This window comes from Lucilia cuprina, chromosome 3 (genome assembly GCF_022045245.1).
Source record: "Lucilia cuprina isolate Lc7/37 chromosome 3, ASM2204524v1, whole genome shotgun sequence".
NCBI classification, from domain to species: Eukaryota; Metazoa; Arthropoda; class Insecta; order Diptera; family Calliphoridae; genus Lucilia; species Lucilia cuprina.
Genome location: NC_060951.1, coordinates 10,201,468 through 10,223,129, shown reverse-complemented (window position 1 = coordinate 10,223,129; position 21,662 = coordinate 10,201,468). Strand labels below are relative to the sequence as shown.

The window sequence follows — 21,662 nt, the reverse complement described above, 5'->3', positions numbered from 1 at the left end:
GATCATGTACCGCACAGTTCATTGAATTTTATTTTAAATAGCGTCCTATAGAAGGCATACAGAAGAACGGACGCATGCTTAAGTGACTAAGAAAATGAGAGATAGGGAAAATGTGGAAAAAACAGACGTTGGTAAAGAGAAAGTGAGAGTTGCATTAAGGTTTTGAAGAAAGAAAGAGAACGACACCAGGCCAGTTGCCATGGATTAACAGTGTGAGTATTGAGTTCACACCAATTGAATATTCGACAAATCAGAAAGATCCGCCAGAGCAGAACACACACATAGAAGATGAGTAATAGTTTTCTCTTCATCCTCTTTTTGACAACTTCTACAGTAATCGTTGAACGGAAGACCAATGTGTCTAGCATGGTTACCAATTTTACAGTGTCCAGTGATAATCGATATCAGCCTCCTTAGCTGCGGTCTTTACAAACCAAGAAGATATTTAGACCTTAGTGGATTTATTTGTGGCCACAGCCCTTGAGCTGTTGAGCTCTTGTGCTCACGTGACCATTTGTAATCTGCTATTCTTTATTGCAAGTAGTGGAATACCGCAGAACTGGTCTACTTGCAGTCAGCAAAGCATGGTGGCAGCTCTTGCCAAGGAGTCAGCAATGCTATTTTCATACGAAATCCCGTGTTCCTTTACCCAAATTATGGTGATGTTCGAATGTCTCGCCATCTCATTCAGAGGCATTCATTCACAAGTATGGATGTAGAAAACACAACAGTTAGGTATTTAATATCAGCTTAACTATCGGTAAAAATTCCGATATCCCTATTAGATATCCGATAGTACCTTAGCCAATTTTACATGCTACATTCATCATTAAGTCGGAAACAGATTTTCGTTCCAAATTCCTCAATGAAAATGCCACCGCGAACTCATTTCGCCGTCTTGGATCCGTCTGTATATACTCGGAACCAATTGTTTGGCGAAGAAATTCCTGAGACTCCGTAGAGATATGATATCGGAACTGTCTCACTAGAAACGGTACCGGAATACAATAATCAACATAATATTGATTATTTGGTATGAGATCACTCATCCTAGCATGGCCTATGGAATACTGTTTCCAATTGCCAGTTGCACACAATCTGGTTGTCATAGCCAATTGCCTGACTAGAATATCAGCCGGGAGCCAGTTGAGCATATTGAACAACGCCTTTATTTCTGAGAGCGCCAGTTATAAGAAGCTCAGTAGCTCTCATGACTTTTTCCAGTTGTTGTCTGAGTGAAGCCTTATCAAGAGTCTGCCACTAGGCAACAAATCCATATAACATGATAGGTTTGATAACTGCATCATAGAGCCAATGAACATTTCTTGGATTTATGCCTCAGCATGTTCCTATGGCCTTCCTACGTTTAAGCCGGCTTAGCTTTTAAGCTGAAAGAAGTCGGCGGCGGCGCTTCGGCGGCCGTTTCGGCTTGTATCTCTGATCTATCTTTTTCCAATTCACAGTATTGTTGTTGCTTTTTAACAAAGCATAGAAAAAATATGTCTTTTTTGATGAAATTTTCAGAGGTTGTCTCGGATTTTTGCTCATATCTCCGTTATTTATAGACCGATTTAGCTGATTTTAAATAGCGATCTTCTCGAAAGCATGTCTAACTGAATTATTGAAGTTTCGGATCTCGCCGATATCTGGGGTGCTCTAAAAACTGATTTCAACAGACAGACAGACAGACGGGCATGGCTTAATCGACTCCGCTATCTATAAGGATCCAGAATATATATATACTTTATAGGGTCGAAAAATTATATTATAGAAATTACAAATGGAATGACAAACTTATATATACCCTTCTCACGAAGGTGAAGGGTATAATTATACACAAAGGGGATTATTCATACACATTTATTAAAGGTTTATGGAAGAAATTTTGTATGAAAATGTGATTTATAAACCTTTGATAAAAGTTTATGAATAAGACCCAAAGAATATATTTTTAATAATAACAATTGAAACTCTTCAAAGTGTTTATTCAACATGTCAGAAAGTAACACCCCCGATTTAATAGATTTATATTATTTTTAACACCTAAATAATTATAAATCTTTTAATAATTTAATTACTGTATATATGTATATGAACAAATAATGAAAAAAATATTTCAATAAAAGATTAAAAAGTCATTAAACCATTGAATAGATCAAAACAAACCATTGTTATAGATATAGATGGTGATTGATTTTTATTATTTATTAAAATTACACTTGACTTAAGCTTAGGTGTCTGAGTTGTTTATTTTTTTATTCTTTGTCCAATTAAACAATATATGTATTTTAGATAAACACTACAAGATAATAATTATTCAAACAAATAAATAAATAATAATAAAATTATGCATGGTTTTTTAAAATTTTATGAAATTTTTTTAAATTTATACGCTTGTCATTCTTTGGGATCTTAACTAGGAAGTCTATTTACTTTTTTTAAATATAAACAAAAATTATTAAATAATTCAGCTAATATTTAAATAAAATTATTATATTTTTGCTTATTAAACATGAGTGTGCAATTCTTTGTTTTAATTTCGCAATTATTCACTTTTTAAGAAAATATTTTTTTTTGAAAATCATAGGAATTTTTTTTTCAAAATGAACATCTTATGTTTTAAGGAAGTTAATTGTCTAGTACTTGTTATTCAAATTATAATTGATTTAACTATTTGCACATTCAAATCGTGAGTAAATACTAATATAATTATTGGAATTTTTATTTTAATTTATTTTATAATTAATGTTTAAGTGAAATTATAATTTTAAAAGTCAATTTATAGTTTAGAACGTAAATTTCATATTATTGAACAGATCTAAATGAAAAAACCTCTTAAGTTTTAATATAAATATTAAATTTTAAAACCCTACACCACTTTAGGTAGGTAATGTTGGTAACGCACAATAATATTGGTCCTATACCCACCTTAAAGTATACCAGAAGAATTACTGAGTCGATTTTGCCATGTCCGTCCGTCCATGTAAACCTTGTATTTCAACTACATATTCGCAATTTTGAAAATAAATCAACGAAATTCTGTACACGATTTTTATACTCTACACCACTTTAGTGGGAAGGGTATACTGGGTTTGTGCTGATGTTTGTAACGCACCAATCGGCTCAGAATCATTTTCTGAGTCGATTTATCTATGTCCGTCCGTCTGTCCGTTCGTCCATGTAAACCTTGTAATCAAACTACAGGTCGCAATTTTGAAGATAATTCAATGAAATTTGTCCCAGGCATAAAGCCTATTAAAATGGTTAAGATCGGTTTCTTCAACTGAACCCCCGAATAGGGCTTGTAAACCTTGTAATCAAACTATAGGTCGCAGTTTTCAAGATAATTCAATGAAATTTGGTACATGATCTTCTATTGTTCCAGGAACGAAGCCTATTTCCTATGGTTAAAATCGGTTCATTATTTCACGTTCATTATTTCACGTAGGTTGCAATTTTGGAGATAATTCAATGAAATTTTGGTACATAATCTTCTATGATTTCTTACATATTTTAAGTTATTTTCGAAATATCACTTCTAAAAAAACGACCATGGAGTTTCACTGTCTTCTCTACATCCTCTACATTCGTCTGAATCGGTACGTTCGGTTTTGTATAGCTATGCCCGCAATCCTATGTGTCACCCTAAAAAACGTACTATCATCCTCGTCATGCTCTCATCAGGGTCCCCTCACACGATTTTTGTGATTTTATCCACCGTTTCATTATTCCAAGAAGCCTTATGGAAATTTCTTTCCCATATTTTTCATTTAGCTTTCGTTGCGTCGAATCGTTTTGCGTTTGACAGGTTAACCATTTCGAGCTCATTTCCCGTTAAAGCTAAATTTAATTGCTGACTACTCCCGAGTGTTCTGGTACTCATATTTCTTTCTAATCCAATGTACTCATACCATTACTGCTCTGACTTGAAACTTTGTTGGAAATAGTCCAAGGTCCCTGGATTAAAGCTATATGTTTCTTGCCAGTCGGTAATTTCATTAGGCCCTGTGGGCACCATATTTTTCCTTATCCAATTTACACATTTCTTTACTGCACTCAACTGAAACAATCGTGTCAATCATTCAAGGATCATGGATTAAAGTTGGTAGCCATCTTGATCCGATGGAGGATTGTTTGGATAACCTCAATTATGGTCATTCATTTAACTGTCTTATAGTTGATGATCACATCCTAAAGTGGGTATTGATGGCACTGCGGTGTCCTAAACTTTCTAATATTGGAAATCACTGCTGAGCTGTCTCTTGGCAAGTAAGTGATTTCCTACTCGCTTTAAGGATTAGACTTCTCAACTTTACTACCACTAACTAAAGATTTTTTGGATACCGTCTTACATATTTTAATGTCATTGCAGGATCTGTTTGGAAAATGGCAGCTTATATGATTATACTCCTTTACGTTATAAAAAGTCGCTACTAAGGCTTTAGGCTCAGGTGCTTGTTGTAAAAGCCCTTTCATTCGGCACCTTACTAATTGGGAATATGACAGCTTTACAGGCAAAAAAGTTCTACATTGGGGGTTCTATAGTGAAGACTTATATCATCAATTACAGAATTACAACACAGATTTATAGGCAAAAGTCCGTATAATACCGAAATGCATAAATTGGTTTAGAATAAGTAGGTCATCCAAAGGAGTTAGCATATTTACCGACAACCAAAAGATATTTAGAGCGATATCAGTTGATAAAGTGCAATATTGGATTGTAAGAAGTGTTTGACTACATACTCGGTAGTAGTCGGCTTTAAAGTGAAGGGCGGTCGTGGTAGTTAACTTGACGAGTAAAAGAATTCCTTAACCCTTTTACGCACAAAACTAAACCGCTGGACTTTTTATTGATTTTGATGTATATCGATCATTTTTGATGAAAATGGAAAAAGTGTTTTCGAAAGATATCGGAGGGTATCTAAAAAATAATTCTGTTTTCTTTGGTAATAACCATTTACTGTAGCTGTGAACTCAAAATAATGTTCTAAATAGAGAAAAATGTAGACCGGTGTCCGGTATACGCGAAAGAGTTAAGACCTCTTGGAATAAGACGAGAAATCTCCCCAAAGTCTATATAATATATATGGTTCTTACTTCCAATGGACACACGGGATTATGGGGACAGCTATATACATTTGGACGTGCGGATTCAGACAAATGTAGATCATGGGGAGAGGACAGTAAAACTCTAGACTACTTCTTTTTGTCACTGTCAGATAGTCGTTGAAGTTAGATCCAAGTATCTTGGATGTGATCTATTTTAAATACCAATAAAAACAAATGCATAATATTTTTAACAATTTTTATTACAATTTTATTTATTTAAATATTAAAGTTGTATTTTACATTAATTATTAAAAGAACACTAAACAAATATATTTGCAAGTAAATTTTAAATATGTAGTTAACAATTATAAATGTAAATATAAAAATAAACATAAATAAATTATAACTAAAATAATTGCAATTAAAATTAACACATTTTCATACATAATTCGCTACTTAAATATAAATAAAAAATAATAATAAAAATAAAACGTCATAAGTGGCTCGTAAAACTGGAAAATAAGCGAATAAACAAAGTGACTAAGCGATAACTATTACTATAATAATAAGTAAAAATAATTTAAAAAAACTAACTTTTTAAATAAAAGAAAAACGTATTTATGACACAATGGCAACTCTGAGTTATTTACTCGTTTATTTGTTGTTGTTTTTCTAAAGCTAATGCCCCCTGAATGTGAAAAATGTTTTAACAACAATGACAATATATAATAATAATAAATAACAAGTGGACAACCTTTGGTTAATGACAGTAATCAAATGTTTTCGAGGTCTGGCGAACTCTATTCTAAAAAAAAAATTAAAAACATAGTTTAATTGATTTCTAAATTATTAAGCTACGCTAACTTTTATTCACTATTTTATATTCGGGATTATGGAACCAATCTTCTTTGATTAGATCGGCACCCTTTTCAGCTATCATTATGACAGGGGCATTAGTGTTGCCACTACTAATGGTGGGCATTATGCTGGCATCTATAACTCTTAAACCTCTAACACCATAAACTCTTAATCTAGGATCTACTACGGCTTCAGAATCCCAGGCTGGACCCATTTTGGCTGTACCACAGGGATGATATATAGTCATGGATATAGTGCGGGCATGACAATCTAAATATTCATCCGATAAAAATTTAAATTTCTTACAATTGGGTAAGGATTTTTGCCATAAACGAGAACCAAACTGTTTGAAAACCTTGGCTTCGGCTACACGTAAAGCAATTTTTGCACCCTCCACCAAGGTCTTGGCATCAAAGGGATCATCAAAGTAATTGGCATTGATTTTGGGGTACTCAAAAGGATTAGCTGATCTTAGCTTAACCCAGCCTCTAGAACGGGGTCTTAACAGTAAAGGCATTATAGTCCAGGTGTCCTTATTAGCTATAGGTTGATAGACTTCTTGATAAACAGATTCCTTTAAACCTAAAACCTTTTTAACACGAGCTCCATTATCCGAATTAATAGAGGCTGGAGCCATATGAAATTGTATATCAGGCCAATCTATAGATCTATTAGAATAGGGTGTGTGCACAAAAGCTAAACCCTCTACACCGCCTAAGGTAGTCATAGGTCCTCGTTCTCTTAAGACATATTGGAATGTAACAGCGGTGGGATTAAAACGATCCTGTACTATAGAAACAGGTTTATCCACCAGAAACGACAAGCCGCCCATACCCACATGATCTTGTAGATTTTCTCCCACCGGTAAATCTTGTAAAACCTTTATGCCATGTTGTTCCAAATGGGAACGTGGTCCTATGCCCGATAACATCATTATTTGAGGGGTATTAATAGCACCAGCTGATAAAATGATTTCTCTTTTGGCATACACTTTCATAACTTGACCATTCTTAACAAATTCTACTCCCTTGGCTCTCATAGTGCCGGGTTCTATTATTAGCTTGGTAACTTGGGAATTCATGGATAAATGAAAATTGGGACGATTTCGTATGGGTCTTAAAAACGCCTTAGCGGTACTACAGCGTGAACCTCTACGTATGGTACCCTGGGCAATCATAAAACCCGTTTGTATTTCACCATTAATATCACGATTTTCATAACCTATCTCAGTACCAGCCTCTACAAAAGCCGCCACTAAAGGTGAATGCCAAGGAGATTCCTGCACAGTTAATAGGCCACCTTTGCCATGATAGGGATTCTTATTCAAATAGGGATTGCGATTATCTTCGGATTTCTTAAAATACTTTAAAATGCTATCATAACCCCAGCCGGGATTACCCAATGACTCCCAGTGATCATAGTCATGACGATTGCCTCTTACATACAGCATATAGTTTAAGACACTGGAACCACCCAAAACTTTGCCACGTGGCCAATTGCAGCGATTATTTTTCATGCCCAAACAGGCTTTATTCGAAGGTTCTGTTTTATACTGCCAATCTAATTTACTTAATTGCAAATAGGCTGCCAAAGAGGGTACATCTGATATTTCATTTTCATCCGGTCCAGCTTCTATAAGTAAAACCTTCCATTTGTACACTTCACTTAAACGATTGGCCACCACTGCTCCTGCAGAACCAGCACCCACCACTATAAAATCATATTCTTTGTATATGTTCGTTTGATCGAATACTCTTGATTCTGGATCAACATTATCGTATTTGTAATAGGTAATGGCGGCCAGTATTAGGGGTATTAGCCAGAGACCCGTGGTTACCACACCAAATGTGGATTTTATCACAGTCGTTATAAAGAGTAGATTTAGCACCATGTTAGTTGTTGTTGTTGTTTTCGTTTGGGAAGACTATTCGGGGTGTTTTTTCAGGATTTCGTTATTTTATTGTTTTTGTAGGGAATTAAAGTTCGTTTTCTGCAGAGCTTTTACAGCTTTTTACGTTTGATCATTGTAGAAAATAATCTCACAGAGAGAATTCTAAAAAGAGAGAGAGAGAAGAACAAAGATTATTTAAATATAGTTTTGAAGATATTAAAAGAAAACGAAATTTAAAAATGTTTTACAAATAATTTGATATGTTTTATTAATTAACATGAATTTCTTAAAATTATAACTAAACTAATTCAAAAATATAATTCTTTTCATTGCAGGTAAGATCTATTCAAAAGTAAATTTTCAACAAAAGTTGGGAAGATTTTAAAGCCCTCAACTACTGATCAAAGGTTTATAGCTGATCTATCCTAGTATCACATGATCGGTAATGTTACTTAATAAAAAATTGTTCTATGATTCTCCCTTACCAACCATTATAAACTGATTTCATTTAAATCTTTGAAACCACAACTTTCAACATAAAAAAATATTCATTCAAATACTTTCCAATATCGTTTTCTAAATCGTTTTCTTGTTTTAGTCATTCGAGTCATTTGTATCTCCATATTAAGTTACTTTTACTGCGACTGTTGAAATTAATTAAAAAAAAAGATCTGTGTAAAGTGTTTTAGCATGTTTTCAGATTTTGTATATTTATTATGGAATAGTTTAAATATTTATAAATGTTTGTATTCTCTAGCTCGTGTTCTCATTTAAACCAGTTTGCAAAATTAATGCAAAACTATGTAAATTTAAATATTTGTCTGTATTTAGTATTAACTTCTTAAATGAATCATTAAATCATGATGAAATAATCATGATGAAAACCTCTTCAGATAAAATGCAGACTTTTTAATGGAGTTCAATATACTTTTAAAGAAGCACTAAAGTAGTTTTAAGTTTTGCTTTCAAAACTAAAGCAAGCAATTTTTTTGGATTTCAAATCCAATATTTTTAAAACAAAGCTTTCGCGAAGCTTAATTTTTTCAAAATTTTTTTAAATTTGATTGCCAATGACAATCAAATTTAATCTTTATCAAATTTCAAGCTAACTTTTATTTTGAAAGTATTTTGTAAGCTTCTGAGACTTCTTAACATATTTAATAGTCTTAACATAGCAGATGACCTTTGAAAGCACTAGTCAGAAGTTTCGCTATATCTATATCTACTTTTAGAACACTGAATTTTAGGATACATGAAAAGTCGGAGAACCTTACATATATCCGAAGATATATAGTTCCAAAAACAATATATGTGTTTTGGACTATACAAAACAAGACTATAGACTAGACAATAGATTAGCCAACAGACTGGACTACACTTTAGTCTAGAACATAGACCCGACATTAGACTAGACTATAGACTCCAATATGGACTAAAGACAAACATGTAAACTAGAGTGAAGACTAGACTATAGACTAGAAAATAGAGTACAGTAAAGACTAGACAAAAGACCATAGACTAGACTATAGACTAGACTCAAAGGTAGACCATACACAAATCTATAGACTTGATTATAGACTAGATTATAGACTAGACTTTAGACTAGACTATAGACTAGACTATAGACTACACTATAGACTAGACTATAGACAAGACTATAGACTAGACTATAGACTAGACTATAAACTAGACTATAGACTAGACTATAGTCTAGACTATAGACTAGACTATAAACTAGACTATAGACTAGACTATAGACTAGACTATAGACTAGACTATAAACTAGACTATAGACTAGACTATAGACTAGACTATAGACTAGACAATAGACCAGACTATAGACTAGACTATAGACTAGACTATAGACTAGACTATAGACTAGACTATAGACTAGACTATAGACTAGAGTATAGACTAGACTATAGACTAGACTATAGACTAGACTATAGACTAGACTATAGACTAGACTATAGACTAGACTATAGACTAGACTATAGACTAGACTATAGACTAGACTATAGACTAGACTATAGACTAGACTATAGACTAGACTATAGACTAGACTATAGACTAGACTATAGACTAGACTATAGACTAGACTATAGACTAGACTATAGGCTAGACTATAGACTAGACTATAGACTAGACTATAGACTAGACTATACACTAAAAATTAGATTAGTCTGTAGATAAGACCATAGACTAGACTATAGAGTAGATTAAAAGCTAGACAATAGTCTAGAATGTAGACCAGACTAGAGACTAAACTATAGGCTAGACTATACACTAATCTATAGTTTAGTCTATAGATAAGACTATAGACTAGACTATAGACTATATTATAGACTATATTATAGACTAGATTGTAGACTAGATTATATACTAGACTATAGACTACACTAAAGACTAGACTATAGACTAGATTTTAGACTACACATAGACTTGTCTACATTGTAGACAAATCTATAGACTAGACTATAGACTAGACTATAAACTAGACTATTGACTAGACTAGACTATAGTCTATACTCTACTATAGTTCAGACCATATACTTAACTATAGTCTTGTTTAAGGACTATGCCAGATTAACGGCAAGGTCCCAAATTCTAGGCCAACATTTCTATATCCTGTTTGATACTTAAGTATGAATAGGTATGTTAGACTATTCAGGGCTGTATATTAAAATATATTCTATAAGTTCACATTTACACTAAAATCTAAACTGTAGACTAAACTTTTTTCAGATTATAGACTATATTGTAATCCATACTATTACTAGACTTGCCTTTTGTCTAATTACAGACTAGACTACAGTTCATATTTTATGCTAGACTGTATTTTTGCCTTTTCTTTTTCAAAGACTTTAAACTAGACTAAAGTTCAAACTGTGTTCTATACTACTGTCCACATTTATAGATGTATTTTCGAGATCATATAATAAATTATAGCTCAGATTATAGTCCAGACATTAGAATTGCTTAGAATCTAGAATATCAAGTAGACTATGGTTCTGACTAAAGATTGGGCTATAGTTTAAAAACCAGGATATAATGATACCCCCACAAAGTATGTCTAAGTTTGAAGCAATACACAGTAGCAACCCGTGTATTATATGATTCCAAATTCTAGATGAACCCGTTGGAAACCTTTAGCACGTCTTTACATTATGTACAATGCAGACTTTAATATTAGTAGCAGGTCCATTTGGTTCAATAGACAAATTATAAAGGAGCATTGACAATTTAAAAAAATATATATAAAATGACATGACAATGACTTGATCATATTCTAAAAAAGGTATCGGTGGATTGTGAAGTGTAGTTTTTACTGTTTTTTTTTAGAATTGCTAAATAATTATAGTTTTGCATGACAAATGAAATTAAAGTCATCTGGCAACCTTAAATTTCACATAAATTGCAAAATACTGATACTTAAATAATTACTAGTTTGGTTCAAGTTTATTGGGTCGAGGTTAAAACCACTCTGAATAGATTCTTATAAATTAAAATAAACTTTAGTCAATGTTAAGGTTTATTTTAAATAAAAATAACAAAAAAACCTAGAATATTTTTAAAGAAAACTTGTATAGAGTGAGTTAAACAGAAAATAATTTTAAACAAAATAAAAAAACATTTTGTATATAAAAAACAAAATGGAATATATAAAAAAATTTATAAATAAAAAAATGTTAAAATTAAAAAGTTTATTAACCTTTAGCTTAAAAATAAAATTGAAATTTTACATTTAATAGAAAAAAATAATTAATTAATAATTAATATGAAATAGCTTATAACAAATAAATAATGGTCAAAAAACCGCTAGTTAAAATATTAAGACGAATTTGAAAATTAGTCAATTCAAACGTAGAAGAAGAAGAAGAAAAAACGAGCAAAAGAGATAACGGAAGTATTTGTTTTAAAATAAAAACAATTTTAATATCGCGGAAGTTAAAACACATACTAACTAACAGATATATAATATACAATAACGGCATGTCACAGCACTTGACCCAGTTAATTGATAGTTTTCAAAATGTTGTTTTTAGAGTTGATTTTTCTTATCATGACATAACCTTTTCGCAAAGTGTGTTTAAAAATTTATAGTTTTGAAAATTAATTTTTTTTCTACAATTTGTAGATTTGTTTCAAATTGTTGAAATGTTATTTCTTTTATAGTTTAATCCAAAAAGGTTTTCAATATTTATAGTATTTTTTGTTTTAGTTTCAAAATGAGTGAGTTTTTGTTTTTTACTCTCTTATATTATAAAAAATAGATAATGATTCATTTATTTTGCATTAAAAAAATCAATGAACTTTAAGAGTAAAGTACGTTAGGCCTGCGTAGAAATACATTAATTTGATCACGTACTGATCAAGTTTTTGTGAAATGTATTTTTTAAAATTTCAAAATTTCAAAAGACCAATAGGAAATTTAATAAAATATATTTAAAATAAAAATCACATACATCGGAAACTGCTACAGCTAATTAAGGAATAACAAAGTGGGCGCTCTTTCTATAGTGGGCGTGGCATTAAATTTGTACATCTCAAGGAACTATATCAGTTTCAATCTTCACTTAAGTATAAATATAAAGAATTAAGACAAAAATAGGTGGTTTATAAAAAGGGGCGTGGCACCTTCATTATAAACAAAAAATGGGCGGTCTCTTTATATGGAAACTATATCAGTTTCAATCTTCACTTAAGTATAATAGGATTAGGAAATGGAGGCGTGGCAACTCTTATATGAACATTTGTGAAAAATGGGCGAACTAGAATTTGTGGGCGTGGCACCTTTCAATATAATAAATCTAGAATCTTCGAATTTTGCACAGACAACATTTAATTCATATAAACATTGAGAACTGGAAATTTTTTGACGTCTACTAGTCCCTCCCTTTCCTCCAATATAAAATCACATAATGAAACTTCTTCGAGAAAGTTTATATAATGAAAAAGCCTTGTAAAAGAATATCTTAATCGGCGCCAATATAGAGCGAAGCAATGGCAGAGAAGCTGTTGCATCGATTCTTCTTTAATATGTAAATAACTGCTAATGTAACTCTTACGTAGATAGTCCTTACGATCTGACACACCTTCAATTCCTCGACCCAACGACTAATAATATCAAGATTCTTTTTAGCAAAAGATGAGGACTGTGGGCGTGAAATTTGTATATCTCAAGGAAATATATCAGTTTTAATCTTAACTTATTTATAAATATAAAGATTTAAGGCGAAAATGGGCGAATAAGAAAAAGGAGGCGTGGCATCTTCCATATAAATTATATATGGTATGAGATTGTTTAATTTATTAGTGAAGGCTCTAATAGAATAATAACTATTTAGTGTCTTCGTTACTTTTGGGCCAATTTTAAGCAGTAAGACCTTAGACTCTTTTCAAGCCATTCACCTATTAGGTTAGATTAGATTGATGGGGAAAGTAAAATACTATCAGCCTGGTTCCCACGACAATTGGATCTCCGCTCCGGAAAGACCCGATTCTCAATCGGCCATCGATTGTCAACTCAGCAACAGCTGTATCAACCGGAAGTTTTTTCCCAGGTTAGAACATCCAGTTACAGCCAACCTCTTACAACAACTATCAGACCTGATCGCTAGGAAAATGTTTGCTGTTAAAAACAAGGATCTTCTATGCAATGTTTAAAAACTCAGTTTCCTTGACGTTATTAAGAATTTTCCAAATCAGTGTTTGTGAGTAATGGTATATTAGGCATAGTATCTAAATCCGCACGTCCAATTTTGAGTCCGTAATCCTCTATATGTTCACACAAATTATGTGCCATCATACTAACCTCATACTTGCTTATTTTCATTATGCGTCTCGCCCTATTCTCATTAGGGTCAACCCATAGGATCCCACCGTTTCATTACTCCAATAATGCTTATAGTTCACTCATATATAGCTCATTGTTCGTGAGGGATGTTATATTAGGAATAATATCTGAATCCGATCGTCCAAATTTGTGTCCGTAATCCTCTATGTGTTCACTGAGAATACTAACCTCAGACTTGCTTATTTTCATTAGGCTTCTTGTCCTATTCTAGTTAGGGTCACCCCATAGGATCCCAGCATTTCATTACTCCAATAATCCTTAGGAGTTTCTCATTACCATATTTTTAATTTAGTCCTCGTTGCGTCAAACGGTTTTGCTTTCATTGGGCTAACTACAACGGGGTTCTTTGCCTTTTAAGCTAGTACTTTTGTTCTTTTTTTACCGACTTCTCCTGAGTGGTCTGGCATCTATATAATACATACCCCCACCTCTGGAGAGTATTCAATTACAAATTTCTTACAACCCAAAATAGTCTTCCGACTGTCGATTAATATGTTAACCCCTGTTAGCGCCAATTATAATCCAATTTACGCATTTCCTTCTTGCTCGGACTTCTGCCTGGAAGCTAGTACTCTGTAGCATATATCTATTTCTGGATCTTCTATATTCTTCTATTACATAACTTTATGATAATGTAATTGAATCTATTTGAGGTGTTCTGATTACTATGCCTAATGACTGATTTTACTGCCTTTCAAATGTCTCCTCCTATTTAGATATAGATTGGAACTTTATCTTGCATGTTCGTCCGACACCTTGTGATCTCCACTTGGTAGACACTTCATTCGTCTGGATGTTAAATTTAAGGACTTATTTATGTTTAAGCTTTTCAAGCAACAGTATCCTTCTTAAATCCGTTATTAAACTCTGCTTAAAATCGGTCAGTCTTCCCTAATTAGTAAACTTCCTAAGTCAAAGCTGTTACTTTACTCTCTAAATATTGATTGGTTCTGTATAAGTAAGTATCATTGCTATTCACATCGCTAGGATCATTCAAAACTAAAACAATTTATCGGATCCTATCAAATCTCTCCTTTTTAAATGTCTTTTTAGAAGTGTTTCCCCATTGATGTAAAGTCGTAGTTCTAGTATTAGGAAAATATTTAGGAAAATCTTTTATCAAGTAAATATACATTGTAAATATAACATGTGTGAACTTCTCACAAAGATTTTACTAACGAATCCTCATTAAGTTTAAGAAAGTTTCTAGCTAACGTACCCGATATTTGTATATAGAGTTAAATAGAGGACAATTAGTAGAGTTAAGAAGTTATTCGCTGTTATCAACAATAACAAATTCATCTCCCCCGTAGAAAAATTGCTATTGTGATATTTCTTTTAATCTTTCATTCACAATAGTTGTTTATGTTCTAAACAGCTGTTTAGTGTTTACATAATAAAAAAAATTTTTTGATTGGCGGCTGATTTTATTTAAAATTTTCTTGATTTAAATTTCCTCTTAAACATTAAGCTTCAACTTAATCTTAGTGAAAAAAGAGATGTAGTCATTTATATAGAAATTTAATGATCATTAAACCGCTCCTTATTTACATAACAATAATTATAGTCCATTTTGGAAATCCCACTTTTGTTATTTATTAAACAAAAAAACAGGTCTATTGTAAAAGAACCAAGAACAAACAACAAGGTGTGTCTTGGATAGTTTTTTTTTATTAATTAACCTTGAATTATGTTCTAAATTTTTTTAAAGATTATTTAATAATGATAATCACAAATATTTTATTATAATCCCGACTAGAATTTAAATTAAAGGCGGTAAATTTATGGCACAATGTTAACATATAAATGAGTTTAATTGTTTAAATCCCCCTCCCAAAATCCAAAAAATCCCATAAAAAAGTTTGCTTGAAGCAGGTACCGAGCCGCAGAAAGCATTAAAAAACATTTTTTCCGTTAAACTTTTATTGTGAATAATGACGGATAAAGAAGAAATTGTGTTTTAAATTTAAATAATTTGATAAATTAGAAGAAAAAAGAAGAAATGAAATAAAAACAAAACGAATAATTTAAAATCAGATTGAAGACATAATATGATGTTCGTTGGAACAAACTTAATGGTGTGATATAAAGGGTAAAAAGGGGAATTTGTGAAGAGAATTACAAAGAAAACAGATTCGCTGCGATGAGCGAAAACAAAATATTTGTTAAATTTTTTAAATATTTCATTGAAACTGGAACTGTTTTTGCGAAACAGTTGTAATTTCATTTAGTTTACAAATATTTAAATCTAGAAACAACAGATAGTGAAAGTTTTACATAATTTGAAATAAACTTTTGCATATTGAAAACTTTAAACCCCCAAAAAAACAAATATTGTCACTCTATGAAACGAAACTCGAGCGTTCAAATCTGTCAAAACAAGTTTTCAATTCGCAAGTCATTTGTTAAAATATTTAATTTCTTTCTATTGCTATTATTAAGAATTAATTTGTTTAAAAAAAAAGTATTTTTAACAAATAAGTGTGTCGCATAAGATGACTAGTGGCAAATTTTTAGAATCTATTTAAATTCATATTGAACGTTTAGCATAAGAAACTTGTGAGAAAAGTTAATGAAAATATACAAGTTTTTTTGTGAATTCGAACAAAAGAAATTAAGAAAAAAACTTCTAGAATATCGATAAAATAATGATTAATAAGTTAATAATCAGACTAAACGATTTTAGTTAAACAAAAGATTGCTGTGAAAGGGAACTGAAAAAGATGACTTGCAAAACGATTAAAGGCAGAATTTTGTTTTTTAACTTTAGTTTTCAAAATCCGTATAAAATTATTCAGATTCAGATAAGCTACTTATACACCATTGTTGTTTTCTGAACAGTTTGTTGCCAACGTTGTAAGATCTGACAATAGTGTAATAATGTTCATAGACAACGTCAATTGCTCTTTGATAGGATGTTTAGAAGTGGTTCTTAAATCTTACAAACTTGTCAAAAAATTGTTCACAAAATGTCTAACAACTTTATCAACTTTTAATGTTTGTCTTGCAATAAGCTTTTGGCTCTGGCAATATTTCGAAATAAAAATTGTAAAATTCGCATGATTGTTAAACATTTCCTATATATTTTGTTGTAAGATCTGACAACCGTATATCAAACCTTTTAGTTAAAATATTCATAGATAACCTAAATTGCTCTTAAACAGGATGTTTAGAAGTGGTTCTTAGATCTTACAAAGTTGTCAAAAAAAGTGTTAACAAAATGTCTACGAACTGTATCAATTTTCAATGTTTGTCTTGCAATATGCTTTTGGCTCTGGCAATATTTCGGAACAAAAATTGTAAAATCCACATGATTGTTAGACATTTTCTGAATATTTTGTTGTAAGATCTGACTGCCATATATCAGAGCTTTTAGTTAGAATATTCATAGATAACATCAATTGCTCTTTAATATAATGTTTAGAAGAGGTATTTAGATCTTACAAAGTTGTCAGAAAAGTGTTCACAAAATGTCTAACAACTGTATCAACTTTCAACATTTGTCTTGCTATATGCTTTTGACTCTGGCAATATTTCGAAACAAAAATTGTAAAATTCACATGATTGTAAGACATTTTTTGAATATTTTGTTGCCAACGTTGTAAGATCTGACTACCGTATATCAGAGCATTTAGTTATAATATTTATAGAAGAGGTTCTTAGATTTTCCAATGTTTGTCTTGCAATATGCTTTTGGCTCTGGCAATATTTCGAAACCAAAATTGTAAAATTCACATGATTGTTAGATATTTTCTGAATATATTGTTGTAAGATCTGACAACCGTATATCAGAGCTTTTAGTCATAATATTCATAGATAACGTCAATTGCTCTTTAATAGAATGTTTAGAACAGGTTTTTAGATCTTACAAAGTTGTCAAAAAAGTGTTCAGAAAATGTCTGTATCAACTGTATCGTGTTACAGGTTGTCAGATCGTACAACGTTGTCAGTAAAATATTCAGAAAATGTCTATTTTTCTTTTGCAACGTTGTCAGAAAAAGCATTACTGATCTGACCGATTGTGAGATCTAACAACCGTGTATACATAGCATAATATACATTCTAAAATAAGCTCTTTATGACATGACTCATTCAATGCCGATATTCCAAAACAATAATGTCCTTGAAATAAAGAGATCTAGGGTCTTATGCAAAAACGATTACTAAAGTAAACAATGGTTTACTACACACCTTTTCTATATAAAAACAGGTTTTAACAACCATTGTTAATTTAATAACCGTTTTTGCATAAGGTAGTTAGAGATATAATCTGATTTGACAGTCTGCAGCTGATAGTCAAGAATGATCTTACGTATATTAATATAGTAACAATTTTCCAAAATCCCGATTCAACACAGAAGTTCCAACTCAATATTGACCTTGAAGTAAAGTTTCTCTTTAGAGTTTACACTCATCTGAGGATAAAAAATTACCTTTCCGCCATAAATTCAGATTCAGACTTCAGATCTTTCGTATATTAATATAGTGACAATTTTCCAAAACCTTGCAATTCAACACAGAAGTGTTCCAACTCGATATTGACCTTGAAGTAAAGTTTCTCTTTAGAGTTTAATATAGAGTTTAATATAGAGTTTAATATAGTTTTAATATAGTGACAATTTTCCAAAACCCCAATTCAACGCAGAAGTTCCAACTCGATATTGACCTTGAAGTAAAGTTTCCCTTTAGAGTTTACACTCATCTGCTGATGAAGACTCACCTTTTCGCCATAAATTCAGATTCAGACTTCAGATCTTTCGTATATTAATATAGTGACAATTTTCCAAAACCTTGCAATTCAACACAGAAGTGTTTCAACTCGATATTGACCTTGAAGTAAAGTTTCTCTTTAGAGTTTACATTCATCCGATGATCAAGGTCATACTTCTAGAGATTTTTGAAGTTGGACAAGTTTGCCAAATCGCTGGTTGATATATCTCAGATATATCTCAGATAATCGTTCAAATTCAACGGGATCTTTGAGATGATGTAACTAAAACAACAACATTTTGGATCTGTACTGTCGGGTCTATCGAGTAATGGTAGTGGTACGGCTATATACACCGATGTTAACTATTTGCATTAGACTTTATTCTTGAGTCAAAAGAAGTGCCAAATTCTATCAAATTATCTGGTAAATTAAGACGTGTAGCGCTCGCTCAATGTTTACATGGACGCACATACGGACTGGCGGACGGACATTGCTAAATCAGAAAGTGGTTCTGGGCCGATTGCTGTACTTTAAGGTAGGTGTATAACCAATATTTTTGGGTGTTACAAACATTAAGCAAAAACGCATAATACCCTCCGCACTGTAGTGATGTAGAGTTTAAAAAAGTTTATTAAAAATGAGAAAATAAAAACAAATTCGTGGTCCATAGACTCTGCATATTTAGAATGTAACTTAAACAAAATCATCTTTCTAGAATGAATTTTGTTTAAAAGAAAAGAAATATTATACGCATAAAGCAAAGTTTAAAAAAACTACAGTAGACGTTCAAAGTCCATTTATTGATCTTAGACAATTTAAAAGAACTTTTGAAAAAAAGTTTAAAACTTTTAAATTATTAATATCAATGATATAATATTAACAAACATATTAAATTTACAATCATATTCTGACAATTTATTAACTTTAACGCATTAATAGACAAATTTAAAAATTTCCGAAACTTTTGGTTGGGACAAGCGAAACAAGTATTTTTTTTTTTTTTTTTTGTTAACAAAAAAAAGTTTTACTTGACTATTTAAAACAAGTTCTAATCACCCCAAATAGGTGTAACTAACCAAACTTATACCAACAAAAAGAAATAGTTGTGTTAATTTAACAATTTAGTTAGATTTATTGAGATTTATTGAGATTTAATAGAATGTGGTATATGAGTTGTCTGGCCACACATTCTTCCGGTATGTAGTTTTTTTTCTCAAATATTACGTTAAACTAATTAAGAAGAAGGTTATTAGGGCTGGTTATGTGTTAAATATTTAAGATTCTGTTTAAAAGAAACGAATAGCATAGGATGTTGTAAAATATTTGAAAATTTGATCTAACTAATTATTTAGTTGTAATACAAAAGAGTTTTATGTTTAAGAAATTTTGATATTTGAGCGTCAAGGTAATTTTTTCAAAAGGGCTTTATATGGAGACATGGTTGCACTGTGGGATCCGCATTAAACTTTCCTTTCGCATATTGTGGCTACGTCTTAACTCAAGTGGTTGTAAATGGTAGTGTTTTGTCATCCCAAAGGTTCTTCTTTGAACGCAAAACTAAGAAATAATCTGCCCTTCTCTGATAGCTCTTGTTTCATTTATAGAACGCTCCTATTATCCCCTCAATGAGACTAGTGATCATGGTGTTCTTGTCCAATTGCCCCATTGTATGTCTGTCTGAATCCTCAAGCAGTATGTATTTTCATATTGGGCGACTGGTGAATGTTTAACAGAAAGAGAAGCATGACCCACGTATTCTCACAGCGTGATGAGCCCAATGCTACTAAAACTCATTTAACTGTGCTAGGCGTGACAATTATGAGAGCTAATGGTATCGCAGGAAGTTAGTTTGCCACATCTAGACTGGGTAAATGTAAAAATATCAGTATAATACGTAGTTGTTCTTCAAGTGACGAGGCGCTATTGAACTTCTGTTCAAGTTCCCCTAAAGCTGCAATTGTTTAAACTCCCAAAAGCCTGCTTCTGGGGATGTTTCAACCATCGACAAGTCTCGAAATCAAACAATGTCGGTCTTTCCCACAATCTTCTATGTGTCCTCTGTATATCTAAGCTGTTGGAATCCTCCTGTATTGGGGTGGTATTATTCTCTTCTAAGTCCAGTGATCAATCGATATGGATTTGGCACAAATAAATCATTTTTAAAGCGATTTGTGACTACAAGGCATTTTGTCTCTAGGATAATAGAGCTTCTAAATCACCAGCAGATGTTATACCGAAGGACCCCCGGAGGGCACGTTACTTAAACGAATTTTGCCCCGTCTTAGTGTTATTGCAAAAACGGGGGAAATAGGTAATACCAGTTCCTCTAGTCTGCCGTGTCTATGAACTACTGATGATCAAATGTATTCACTGGCATGGAATGGAAGCAGAAAACATTATCTGGTTTCATAAGGACCGGTAGCCCAAGGGTAGTATTTCAGACTTTGCTTTGAAACATTTATTGGAGAGTGATGTTTTTGCATATTGGATGTTGAGGTCTACGTATTACGTCAACATTACGCTATTGACGACTCAACAGAGTAATGTTTTTGCATATTGGATGTTGAGCAAGAGCGCAGCAATGGTCGGAGATTAGATAGCTCGAGTACTTGAGCAATAAAATTGTACATTGGCCGGTAGAATCATGTACAAAAATTGTCATCGGTGTATAAGATGTATAAGCTCACTCTGTGTTTGAAAATGTACTACCGTAAGGTAAGACCAGGCGTGCCTTGAAGCCTATAATGCTTCAAGCTTCATAAATCTGATGCTAGCAATGCTACTCCTCTTCCATAACGTTATTAAACTTCAGCGTTCAGAGGAGGGTGTGTGACGAAAGGTCAGCTGAAGTTATCTTCTAAAGTGAATCTATTAAACGACTTAGACAAAATATCAAAGAAAGAATGATAAAAGCGAAGATCAACTTATAAAAATATTTTTTTTTGTTTAAATTGCTTTCCAAGAGCAAAAATATTTTTCACTCAATCTAAAGCAAAATATATCAAAACTATATAAAAATGTGGCAGGTTTAAATCTGGTGAAAATCTGGCAACTTAACTAAACTTTATTAACAACAGCCAAAAGGTATGCTGTGAAATATTAGTAAAACGAAAAGTTTTTTGTTAAATATTATAAAGAAATTTATTATTAGCAAATCTGTTGCCGTATTTTAGGCGGCAAATTATTTTAACCTTTTAAAGGGGGCAAAAGCGAGCAGAGTTCAGTTTGCATATTGTAGATGTGTTTAAAACACATATGAAATCTTTAAATGACTCTTTAACGCTGAAGTTTTT

The 21,662-nt window shown here is 32.0% G+C and overlaps 2 protein-coding genes across 3 annotated transcripts in view; one reads left to right on the top strand and one right to left on the bottom strand.

The window, feature by feature from the left end:
* The window catches only part of LOC111681149 (flotillin-2), a 347,120-nt gene that overhangs the window by 85,739 nt on the left and 239,719 nt on the right, over positions 1 to 21,662 (top strand). The gene's annotated exons all lie outside the window — the stretch shown is intronic.
* The window catches only part of LOC111681989 (glucose dehydrogenase [FAD, quinone]), a 33,964-nt gene continuing 17,766 nt past the window's right edge, over positions 5,465 to 21,662 (bottom strand). Inside the window, exon 2 of the mRNA XM_023443901.2 lies at positions 5,465 to 7,963. Within this exon, the coding sequence (XP_023299669.2) occupies positions 5,912 to 7,801 (1,890 nt within the window). The 5' untranslated portion in view covers positions 7,802 to 7,963 and the 3' untranslated portion in view covers positions 5,465 to 5,911. The remainder of the gene's footprint in view (positions 7,964 to 21,662) is intronic.